This window comes from Lissotriton helveticus, chromosome 3_1 (assembly GCF_964261635.1).
Source record: "Lissotriton helveticus chromosome 3_1, aLisHel1.1, whole genome shotgun sequence".
In the NCBI taxonomy this organism is placed as follows: domain Eukaryota; kingdom Metazoa; phylum Chordata; class Amphibia; order Caudata; family Salamandridae; genus Lissotriton; species Lissotriton helveticus.
In genome coordinates this window covers 182423953-182436813 of record NC_136061.1, presented here as the reverse complement: position 1 = coordinate 182436813, position 12861 = coordinate 182423953, and the positions used below count along the sequence as shown (strand labels likewise).

At 44.1% G+C, this 12861-nt stretch overlaps 1 protein-coding gene across 23 annotated transcripts in view; it reads right to left on the bottom strand.

The window, feature by feature from the left end:
- The window catches only part of ELN (elastin), a 496210-nt gene that overhangs the window by 127660 nt on the left and 355689 nt on the right, over positions 1-12861 (bottom strand). For all 23 annotated transcript variants that reach the window (XM_078679544.1, XM_078679545.1, XM_078679547.1 and 20 more), the window contains 2 exons: positions 9584-9631; positions 8456-8545 (listed from right to left, as the gene is read on the bottom strand). In XM_078679544.1, the coding sequence (XP_078535670.1) occupies positions 8456-8545; positions 9584-9631 (138 nt within the window). The remainder of the gene's footprint in view (positions 1-8455; positions 8546-9583; positions 9632-12861) is intronic.

Here is a 12861-nt window from a genome sequence, read left to right as displayed (position 1 = left end):
TGACTCATGATGCACTACGCATCAACGGTAATAAACAGCATAGTATATTCTGCGTTCTTGTGAGTCATAATGCCCCCCTCAACAATGGTAATAAATAGCATATAATACTCTGCGCATCTGCATATTTGGTTTATGCCATGGCATTTTTTCATGTGTAATTGTTTTCATAGAAAGGTAGTTAACCAAAACCAGGGAACAAGTGGCTACATGTGTGCAGTATAGTAAAATCACATTGAAGAGAGTGCATGATTATGAGGAGTGTTGTTTTCCTGTGTTAAGTAATTGCTACGTGCAACCTGTGGAGCAGTAAAAAAGTGTTCATTCCAAATAGAGAGAGGTACGCATTAGGGGTGCCCACTTTCTCATCTGTTGCTTGCCCTGATCATGGAGCCACTAGCTGATCGAATCAGAAGGAATGCCCAACTTAAAGGTTTTCAGCCATAAGCGTTAGTCGAAGACAGAGTTTCCATTAACGCAAACTAAATGCTGCTATGTTTTTAGTAGACAGAATACACCTTGCGTCGGCTGACACAGATGCTACAGAGCACGCTCTGCAAGTAAACTGGCGAAAGTCGACCTGTCAGTGGTTCCCAACCACACTGTCTGAAATGCACCCAATTACAAATTGGCATGCATCATTTCAAATTCCTAGATATAGTTATAACCCCAGTCCAGAAGAAATGCTAGGTACATACAGAACATTGTCCATCGTACAAGGAGGGAGCTAGAAAGGCAGTCCTTTCTTCCCATTTCTATAACGGATAGATCTGCCCTACTCAAACTGGAGTCCCTATCCTGATCTCTTCACACATTGGAAAACTATTCATATAGCATTCACTGCAACCTCTTCACCGTATTACAATCCATAGCTTCAACATTTGTTTGGGGGGGGTAAATCAACCGAGAATTTAATTTGCAAAATGTACCAAACTCTGTGTCGGAGAGTGGTCAGACACCACTGACATTCATCTATGCTACTTCAACTACCAGATGCTTCTGATTAATGAGTTGATGTTTGACGAAAGACAGGACCCGGTGATTTGACTAAAGGGGAATCGCGAGGAAAACACTTGGATATTGTCATTATTATATAGGGGTACAAAAGGGGGTGGTGATGGACGGAGCATCTGAATCAATCAAACACTCACACCAAGTCAAAAGACCTGGGTTTAATCCATCACCGTTCTTTAGCCCACTCTGCAACCCCAGTTCAGACATGGCCATATGCAAATCAGTCTGACCCTGTGCCTCATGGGAACAGTCCAGCCCGAACTGCCAAGCTGGAAACAAGCTTCCGAGGACCGGTTTCTGGCATTCCAGCCGTCTTCAGCCCGGCTTGCTTGAATCCAGTGGCAAAGTGAGCAAGGTACTCACGTCTAAGCATACCCTGCCACACTTATGGCGGCCAAAAGCGGTACAAAAGGGGGTGGTGATGGACGGAGCATCTGAATCAATCAAACACTCACACCCAGTCAAAAGATCTGGGTTTAATCCATCACCGTTCTTTAGCCCACTCTGCCACCCCAGTTCAGACATGGCCATATGCAAATCAGTCTGACCCTGTGCCTCATGGGAACAGTCCAGCCCGAAGTGCCAAGCCATGCCTTCCCTGGACCGGAAACAAGCTTCCGAGGACCGGTTTCTGGCATTCCAGTCGTCTTCAGCCCGGCTTGCTTGAATCCAGTGGCAAAGTGAGCAAGGGACTCACGTCTGAGCATACCCTGCCACACTTATGGCGGCCAAAAGCGGTACAAAAGGGGGTGGTGATGGACGGAGCATCTGAATCAATCAAACACTCACACCCAGTCAAAAGATCTGGGTTTAATCCATCACCGTTCTTTAGCCCACTCTGCCACCCCAGTTCAGACATGGCCATATGCAAATCAGTCTGACCCTGTGCCTCATGGGAACAGTCCAGCCCGAACTGCCAAGCCATGCCTTCCCTGGACCGGAAACAAGCTTCCGAGGACTGGTTTCTGGCATTCCAGCCGTCTTCAGCCTGGCTTGCTTGAATCCAGTGTCAAAGTGAGCAAGGGACTCACGTCTGAGCATACCCTGCCACACTTATGGCGGCCAAAAGCGGTACAATAAGGGGGTGGTGATGGACGGAGCATCTGAATCAATCAAACACTCACACCCAGTTAAAAGATCTGGGTTTAATCCATCACCGTTCTTTAGCCCACTCTGCCACCCCAGTTCAGACATGGCCATATGCAAATCAGTCTGACCCTGTGCCTCATGGGAACAGTTCATTATATATATTATTATATAGGAGCACACCGTCCTTGTAGTTGCCACAGATCACTTAAATGCTTTTAATGTGCTGGCAAAAAGCTTTCAAGCTCACCAAATGAAGGAGTAAACTGACCAAAGAGACTCCTTTATGGCATGAGACAGGCTCGGTGCATGTGACAAAGCTCCAGGTCTTCAGGACATGCGACCTGATTGTATTTTCTAAGTTAGGTACTCACATTAAAGCTCCTGACCAATTAGCTGACGTTTGTGTCCTACGCCATACACAGTTTGGCCACACAATGCCACGCCCTAGATTCTCACAGTGCAGCCATGGTGGAGGGTCAAGAGTTCTTAGAGCTCAAAATAACAATGGAACCAATTCTCTGTAAGGGCATCCTCAGGAAATACAGGAATCTGGTCGTCCACAATGCAAATCCACTAGGTACAACACAGTGTAAATGGAAACAAGATATTGGTGAAATGAGGATGCCATATAGCAGTAGGCAAAAATGACCTTCCCAGGCTATATTAAGACTTGTGCAATGTTAACTAGTTCCACAGGTTACTGCACCTCGGAATGACTGGGGAAAAATAGCCAAAGCCCCTAAACCGACCTGCCTCAGATGTTGTATAGCTATTCAGACATTTTGTCATATTGTACGCTATTGCAATATGGCGCTGGTCAACACAGGAAGTGGATCTACTGGCAAAAATAAAATGGCCAGTGGCTATGGTGCAAGCATACTCAGTTCCTGTGATGTCCTGAATGGCTGCACATATCAAGTCTACAGCTTTTCTCTCAGTTGCTACCTCTTTGGACTGCCTTATGTCTTTTCTAATTTCCTGTTAATTGCATGCACTACTGCCCTATTGTTTTCTTTGCATTGTTTATCATAAAAATGCAATTAAGTTTTTATAAAGATAAAAAAGAAAAATCCATTTGATTGTTTACAGTAAAAATGCAAGCAGGTTTAATAGAACAAAACAAAAAAATGAGGCACCGACTGGGTAAGAAATGAAGTTCAGGCCATTCATATGTCCCTGATTTTCGCAGCTAGATTAAGATGTATTCTCAGTTCCTCGCCCCTTATTGCCTTGCACTTTGGGAACCACAAGCCTGGAGGGGGCTTAACGGCAGACAGGACAGAGCTGTTCTCTGGGGAAATGATGTAGGCTGGTTCGACACAGCTACTACCTCCCTCCTCATATCCAGCTAAACTGCTGAAGACCAGCTGACTAAAAAGCACCTACTTTCATCAAGGGTGCTGATTGCTGCACTGACATCTGTCATCTACTGAGTTTGTTTACTTCCAATGTCTGCTGAGCTCCATGGTAACTCTGTCCTGGCTCCGAACCTTAGCCCCTGACGGTATTAACCCATGACTGCGGGGCGGCTGGTCTTAAGGGGCTAATTGGGCGTTGGCCCCCTAACAATAAAGAAAAAAACACGGAGTTGACGAGTTCCTAATGAAAGGCGTCATCTTTCTTTCAGGCAGTAAGTGCTCGGATACTGAAATCGTTTGTTTTTAGGTCGAGCCTGTCCCATTCCGCAGGAATGGATAGGATCGAATTCATGTCGGCAAAATCCTCTTCAAACTAAGGGGTTTCAGCCCGGCGTTTTCTTGCAGTTCACGTGAACATGCACGAGCATTCACGGCCAGGGCTTCTCCTCCTCTAGCAGCACTCCTCCCACACCAGCAACTCCCCCCTCCCACACCAGCACCTCCCCTCTCTCTCCCCGCAAACACAGCCTTGCCGTAGCAGCACTCCTCCCACACCAGCACCTCCCCCCTCCCACACCAGCACCTCCCCTCTCTCTCCCCGCAAACACAGCCTTCCTTTCATTTCTCCTCCCCATCCCCAGCCAGCTTCCCCCAGGCCGTGTTCCCTCAGATATGCTATTGCATATCGTTTGCTACCTCTTGTATTTTGTTGCTCTTGATACTTGCACAACTGTCACTATTGTCTCATGTAACGTAACGTTTGCTTTTGTAACATGCTCACTTGTAATTTTGGCTTCATGTATCTAAAAACGCCTCCCTCACGCTCCTTTCTCCCTCTCTCCCGCTGCCTAGTCCTCCCACCCCCTCCCTCTCCAGCGCGCGCTCCACCAGCATCTGCCTGCTGCTCCCCCGCCCACCCCCCCCACTTCCCCCAACCAGCAATGCCGAGAAGCTTGTATATTGCGTGGCGGCCACAGCTGCCCCTCACCCCTCTCCGATCCTTCCTCTTATTCCCTCTCTTTAAGTCCCCTTTCACTTACTGAAAACAAATACTTTAGCTTCTCCTGCTCTGTCGCTATCAGCGCTCCCTCCCCCTCCCCCCGCTTCTTGACACTCTTATTCCCTCTCCTGCCTCTGTCTCGGTCCTCCTCCGTGGTCGCAAAGTACGCAGATTGGTTCAACATCAGGTAATAAACTGCACCATTCCCGGAGGTACTATATTATAAGTGGTGCAGCCTCGGAACAGACAAAACAAGCATTGGCATTGCCAATAGGTCTCGCATTTGTGGGACCTTATAAGTATTTAGTTTTGCAGCACAATATCCTTGTTGCATAATCGGATATTGTGCTGCAAAACTAAATACTTATAAGGTCCCACAAGCGAGACCTATTGGCAATGCCAATGCTTGTTTACCATCTGGTTATGTGAACACAGCTGCGCATGTGCCCGTGCCGGGCGAGAGAACACTCGCCCTGGAGGCACAAAGCAGTGTTGTGTCGTCAGGGTGGTGGGCGCGGCATTTTTCAATGCCATTGTATTTTGTTTCATTTTGGGCGTTAATGCCTGCGACCTGACTGGATCCACGTAAACGCCAGAGACAAGGGAGGCAGGGCTGATTAGGTGTCAGCAAACATGCGAGCCCCTCCCCTACCCCATACGGTGGTATGATTTTGCTTCACAGGGCTGTGCTGAAGGAGGAGGGGTTCCAGTGTATTTGGCAGTTGATACACTGGAGGGAAAAAGACTTAACGGGTGAAGCAAGGTAAAAAATAAATGCTCGGTTCTATTGCGGCTTTACAGCTTGGGAACCTGTGTGATTTTTAACTGGAACGCTAATTTTGGGAGTGCTGGAGGCCTCCCTCGTTATGAAATGCCAGTGCTGGGTTCAGAAGGAATGATGGTCAGAGGCAGGGGCCGGGCCCCTTTTTCAAGTTTGCAGTTGACTGATTGTGGATTACGATGCAAATAATGGCAGACTGATTGTGGATTACGATTTACGATGCAAATAATGGCAGAAGCTCTTTGGGGATCCGTTTGCAGGGCAGGTTGTCATTTTGTGAAAGGACAAATCTTAAGTGCTTTGTGTTAAACAACATATATGTTCTGCTGTGTTTTATCAGATTTGTAACTTTAATGTAATACGAGGAGACATTAAAGGGAGACTGATTAAAATGTAGTGACTTGGTGCAATATTTCATTACCTGTTTTTCCTCAGTTTCAGTAAAAGGTACATTAAAAGCTTACACGTATGTCTTTTGAGCTAAATTCAGGCATCTAGGTTTCTGGTTTAAATTGGGAACAACAGTGAGACTGGTACTTGACTTATGCTGTGTAAAAGGAAGGCCTGTTTTCGGAGGTGATGTTCCCGGACTGGGGCACTTTATGCATTTCTCTTTTTTTAAATCGCGCCGTTTTTCTGTGCGCAGAACTGGCGGCTGTAAATCTCACACAGAACAATTAATCCAAGCGACGAAAAGCAGCATCGACGTGCCATTCAATTTACACTTTCTTGTTGGCACCTCTCTTTGAACACATTTTTTAATTTATGGCTGATGCAAAAGTTATTCTTTTTGGAGATGGATAATTGACAAAATATTCCCATGGTCCACTGGCACAGTAACAGTATTTGTAGCCACTTACAGCTGACGGCACACCCCATAATGAACTCCAGGAAATCAGATTGCACATGCTGGCCATTACACACTAATGACAACTTCAAGGGCCACAATCTAATATTTAGACACAGTACCTGCTCTGATGTAAAATTCAATGGCTCCTTAATTCCTCAAACTGATAAATTCCATAACCCTTAAATTCCTATAGATGTCTTCAGGTAACTTCAGAAATGGAACAATACTGTGTTACAGCTGTAGAGCGATCTTAAGAATGTTTGAGGTCCTGGGCCTGAGCCTTATTTGGGCCTACCAATGTGGCAGATTCTTTGCTAAATTTGAAAAGAATAAGTGTTGGTGCATGCTAAGTAGGAAAGCTTTTAAATGTTTTGTGCGTATGGGTGAGAATGTGTGTCTGTGAGACAAAACCTGTGAATGTGTGAGCATTACCTGTGTGTCTATGTGTGTGTGAGTGAAAGTGGAAGACACACATTGAAGGAGGGAATTAAATGAGTGAGAATGAATGAAAGTGAGGGAGAATGACAAGTTAACTGAGTGTTACTTTGATTGACACTGAGTGAATTGGAGTGAAACAGACGGGTCAGAGAATGAGTGAGTCAGTGTTGCAATCAGTAACACTGACTGAGTCAGTGTGAATAAGGCTTAGTGGCTGGGAAGGAGTCAGAATGAGAATGAGATGTATGAATCAATGAGTGGGACTGAGTATGTCAGTGAGACCAAATAAGTGAGGAGACTGAGTGTCAATGAGTAAGCCAAAATAAGGCTAAATGAGATTGAGTGAATCAGAATGAATGGGAGAGAGAGAGAATAAGTGAGCCTGAATGGGTCAGAATGAGTGAGACTGAGTGAGTAAGAACAAGTAAAAGTGAGTGCAAGAGCAATTGAAAGTAAGTGAATGAGACTAAGTGAGAATGAGTGAGAGAATAAGACTGAGTGCAAGCGAGTGCGAGTGAACCCTGAAACCCTTCAAGAAGTCAGGTTTGGTCATTGAAACTCGAGCCAAGGATTACGCCTCACCACTTTTAAAGGTCACCACCCACCCACAAGGCAAATAACTGCTTTCTCTGCTGATTATGCAGGTCCCGTCTGCACAGTCCACCTGTTTCTCCTGAGGGGCATTCTAGTGTCTATTCAGTTCAGTGATTCAGACTCTGTGACTCTCTAGAATAAACATTGGGGCATCTTCCGAAGGTTTCCCTTGTTCCTTTTAAAGAAAGCGCTCCATGCTTACACCAGCCCAGTGGTTTGGGTTGTAATCTGGCCATGTGTGCTCTATCCTTTGACCTTCGAATGGTGCCGTGGTTCACTTCGAAGACTATCATACTGTTTCAAATGTGTTGCCAAGTCTACAAATCTCCATCTGGACATTCCCCATTATTTGGGAAGTAATATTATGTCCTCAGGGATCTGCGTGCCTCTTGCGTCAGCCTATTCTCAGCTGGAGCTGCCTTTTTTGTTGATTCTGAAAACCATGGTGCATTCATTTATTGGGGTGGTCACTGTTTTCTGGAAATCTCTTCCACCTGCTTGGTGAAATCCCTGCACCCAGTTTAAAGCAAGTTGATAACACCTGTTCCCACGGGAGCATGGTCTGTTAGAGGAGGCCTTCCTCTTTGCTTCTAGTCTGTTTAATGATGGCTTTTTAGATTACAATTTTAGGCGTCTTTCTGTAAGGTGCTCTATTGCCTTTGGCAGTGTCTGTACAGTATAAACTGCAGTTAAATCAATGAAGAAAAGAGATCTCCAGTCTCCTCAGTCAACATTGTTTTCACGGGATAGTTCAGACATGGAGTATGCAGTCTTCTCAATGGCCCAGGCAACGTAAGACCTTCTTAAATATCCTTTCTGCTCCACCGAACGTGGAGTAGGACTTCCACCTACGCAAAGAACTGAACCCATGCCTGTGAGGAGTATTTACATGAATGAGTCAAGCCAAATGAAAAGGTCACTGAGCTGTAATAGGACAGTGGTTCTCACTGAAACACCAATGCAACTACAATTTATAGGTATCTTTCTCGAATTGAAAACAGTAGTACCTCTACTATTTCTACTTAAGTGCAGATATCTTGAAAACATTTTAATAGACAAACCTTTAATTTTTGAAAATGATCTCATAAAGAAAGCATGCATGTGAGAGGCAATATGTTTGTGTTTTTATAAAGTGCCAATCCGTTTAAACACTATAAAAATATTTGGCTGAAAATCCTGCCTTATAGGAAAGGTCAGAGCAAGCAATGGTGTATAAAGGAATCACCGTTTGTATATAAAAATGTTTACATTGTTCCTTTAGGCAACCCATGAGTTCTATAGCCCCAGACTGTGTCCAGTAGTACAGCTTTGATGAACAAGTAGGATTTACTCACGTTGGCCAAAACCTCCAACTCCGGGTACACCACCAGCACCTGGCACACCAACTCCACCAGCACCGGGCACTCCTCCAACACCTGGCACGCCTGACAACAGAATGAAAGCAACTTTAGCAGTTTAGGATTTTAAGCTGTGAGCCTCACTGTAGACGTCTAAGAGAAACCTTTGTCACGTGATAGTAGCTAGAAAGCTATAAAATGTTGAGACTCTGTGTGCATGCAGGGCAAACCTCGAATATCTGGCTTTATATAAGGGACGTATTCCGTCAGTACGTGCAGACTCACCATCTTTTGGTAGAATGCTACCGTCTTTCAGGCAGCTCTGACACCAATAGATTATTCTGCTCTACCCTAACACTTTAAAGAAATGCAATGAGAACCAATGAGTTATTTAGATACAATTCAGGGTACGGGTATTTTATACAGTAGAAAACACACATAGTGCCTGGTTTCCTGTGGCATGTATCTGTAGGACAATCAGCAAGCACAAATGAAAAGCATGATAATGAACTGTCTGCAGCTGAAATATCTTACAATGTGCGAATATATTTAGGCTTAGAAGGAAAGCAGGCAGTGGGGTTTACGCGGAATTGATCAGACTGCCTGCTAACAACTGAAGAGTGTTGCTAGCACTCACTACAATGAAATCTCCCAGCAGGCTACACATGACATCTTCCTAAAGTAGCTGAGATTGTGTCACCATCCAGCTGACCTTCTGCCTACCATACTCGGTCAAAGTTGTAGGTATCTGAGAGCTGCACTGGCAGCAAAGTTTAAGCTATGGTCAGCTTGACATCAAAGACAAACTGGGAGGGTAGAAACCTCAAGATGTGCACTGTGAAGGAGAGAGTAGAAGGCGTTCATTTGGCGATACGGAGGCCCGAGGGCCAGGATTACTGCTACAACTGCAGGGATGGGTTAGGAGGAGGCTATTGTACATAATGCTGAAGGTAACTCTAGGAATGGAGAAGCCCGGGAGGAGGAGATGCAGAATGAGACCCTTTGCGTGGAGCAATCAATGTGAGTAATCTTCCTGCAATAGCTCATACCATTCTTAACTACTATTGTGCTGCCAATGACAATGTTTGTGACCTCGTTCTCCTCATAGAAAACAGTATTACATACCATACTTTGGTGGCTTGGCCCCTGGCTGTACTCCAACTTGAGGAATACCTGAAATATAATCACACATATGTCAGGAAGGTTAAGAGGCTGAAGAAATTAGTTACTTACCTGTAGCTCCAGTTCCCCAACACTGGTATCTTTAAATATTCACAAACTTGAAACATTCTCCAGGCTGGGAATCCTATGTGTATTAAAATAGCAGCATACAGGTTAAAATATATAACAAACAGTATAGAATGTAAAATGGCCATAGGCCTGAAAAACAGGGTATATTTAGTAACAAGTCCACCTCATTTAAAAGACCCAAAACTTCAGCCAATAAGGTGAGCACTCCTACTCCCCCTAGAGGCCACAATAGCTCAGATTTCATAGCACCTGTGTGAGAATTAAGTGCGATGAACCTCTGTTTGGGGAGGGTCACATGTGAATATATAAAAGATACCAATGTCGGAGAACTGGAGTTACAGGAAGTAACTATGTTTTCTCTAACATTGGATCTTTTATATATGCATATACTTGAATCAGAATAGCAAGCAGTACACATTATGAATACAACAAAGTGGAACGCAGGCTCACCTTTAGTGAAAGAGGTTTCTCCAGACTGCCTGTCCCACTGCAGAGTCAGCTACTGCGTCCACTTCTAGGCAGTAATGTTCATGAACGTATGCCTGCAAACCTGGTGGCTGCACAGCAGGTGTCTCTTAAAGGCATAGAGTGCTGCAGTCCTAGCCATGCCCTTAGTGGAATGCGCCCTTACTCTACCCTGGAGAGCTCAATTGGCTTTGGCATAACAGAAAGCAATACAGGCTGAGAGCCAAAGTGCTATTCTCTGTTTGAACAAGGATTGGCCTTTTCGTACCCGTACAAATGATACAAATAGTTGGTCTGATGTGTGTATGTCCTTTGTTTTGTCTATAAAGAATTTGAGACATCTTCACAAGTCTAGAGAGTGTAATTAACTTTCTGCTGGTGAAGCTGGATTAAGAAATAAGGATCTAAGAATAACAAGTGCCAACACATTGATGCGGGGCTTCTTCTCTGCATCTGATCAAATGCCTCTTGTTGAAAGCCCTTACAGGTGGGCTCCCCATCCCTCATGGATACATCCATGGTTAGTAATAACCTTGCTGTTATTGGTAGGAAAGAGAAACCTGCAGTTAGGTTTTCTAGAATTCTCAATCGGACCAGAGCTTGTTTCATGCACCTTGTGAAGCAGACCTTGTCTTCCTATGAGCCTTACACCTTTTTCCATCGCAAATCTATCTCTTGCTCAACAAGTCCTATATAAAGCCTGCAAACGAATGAGACCTATATATGATGCCATAATACCTATTAGGGGCTTGTATTGCATCACTTATGATTGATTGCTTTCCAGCAATAGTCTTTGACATTGTCTGTAACTTTCTTATACATTTTGCAGATGGAAAGGCTTCCCCCAACTTAGTGTAGAGTATTGCTCCCAGAAATTAGATGTTTATTTGGGTCACCAAAGAAGATTGCTCCCTGTCAAAGTGAGGCCTAGTCTCCACACCAGACTGATGCAAGCTTTTTCTTTTTCTCTGGACGGCGCTTTGATTAACCAGTCGTCCAGGTATGGGAACACCTGGTGATCTCTTCTGCAAAGAGTGGCATCTGGAGTGAGACATTTGATGAATATTATCTGCGCTGATTCGCATCCAAAACATAGCACCTTGAACTGGTAGTGCTGACCCACTACAGAGAATCGAACGTAGTTCTTGGGTTTTCGATGAATGGGTATGTGGAAGTAAGCATTGGAAATGAACTTGTTCAGTTTTCTAAGGTCCAGTATCGGCCTCCATTGACCTGTTTCCTTTTTTGTTAGGAAGAACTGGGAAAAGAAGCCTTGATTCCTCTGTGACTTGGGTGCAATTTCTATGGCTCCCTTGGGAAGAAGCATGAGAATTTTCAGTTGCAGCTCTTTTAAATGAAGATAACGTTTCTTTCCTGGGGGAAAAACTGGGGGTCTCTGGATGTACGAGACGAGGGGGAAATCTTGATGCAAAGAGGAAAAACCGTGAACAGTGGTTTATTTCCTTTCTAGATACTGTGAGCAATGGTCTTAACTCTAGAGATGAACATTAAATATTTCAGGGACTTTTCTGTCATTGGTGAGGGAGCTGCGAATGATGTATAATCTATGTTTACATGCAGGTCTTTTTCTAATAATTAAAATATAATTTTACTATCTCTATGTGTGAGTAATTAGGTTTCTCCACAAATAGTTAGTCTAGTGACTGGTTAATACATATTTGTTAGACATTCACAGGCGTTTCATGTAAGATGCCACTCCCAAGATGGCGGACCTACATGTACAACTATGTGGGCCGACAATCTTTAGATGGCGGATCGATTGCCTTCGCACCGTTAGATAAAGCCTTTTTAATCTTGTCGGTCTGCCTATGTTTGGGAACACAAAATATTGCATTATTGTGCAGATTAGTAGGCTCGTACTCGGGTATTAGCATTCGTTTATACTACGAGGGTAGACAACCACGGTTTAGTTAGGTAGGTGAAGATGGCGCCCACCATTTGGTGTTTGCACCATGTCACCCGGTCTAGTCTAGTGATCGGTTAAAAGATATATTTTTTAAACGTTTATAGGAGTTTCATGTAAGATGCCATTTCCAAGAAGGCGGACTTACTTGTATAACTATGTGGGTCGAGAATCTCAAAATGGCGGATCGATTGCCTTTACGCCGTTAGATAAGGATTAGTTACTTACCTGTAATCCTAGTTCTCTTCCAGGGGTATACTCATCAAAGTCATAAGCACTGAATAGTCCCGCCCTTGTGCGGGACCCCGGACCAATAGCCAATAATATGCATATATCTACATATATATATAAATACATATAAATACGCATAAAATAACCATATATATATATAGATAATATGCATATACATATACATATGCAGCCCAAAATAACCATACTAGGCTAAAAAAAACTGCCATAATAGCCTGTAAAAACTTTACATTTGCTGAATAAAGACATATAAAACACATTATATAATAATGTAAAGAAGAAAACACTGCCTAGGTTTTCTTTGAAACACAAAACCTTAATTTTCCAAGGTAAAAACAGGCAGGATCATAGAGGCAGCTTTAGCCTAGATAGGCTGCATTGTAACAACAGAAAAATCTGGCGCCGTGCCTTTAAGACCTCTGTGAGCCTCCAGGCTCCCATCATGCACCACAGGTGACAGTTAGGTCAGTTCTTTTGGACGGCGTATAACAGTGTGATAACTGCATGGGTAACA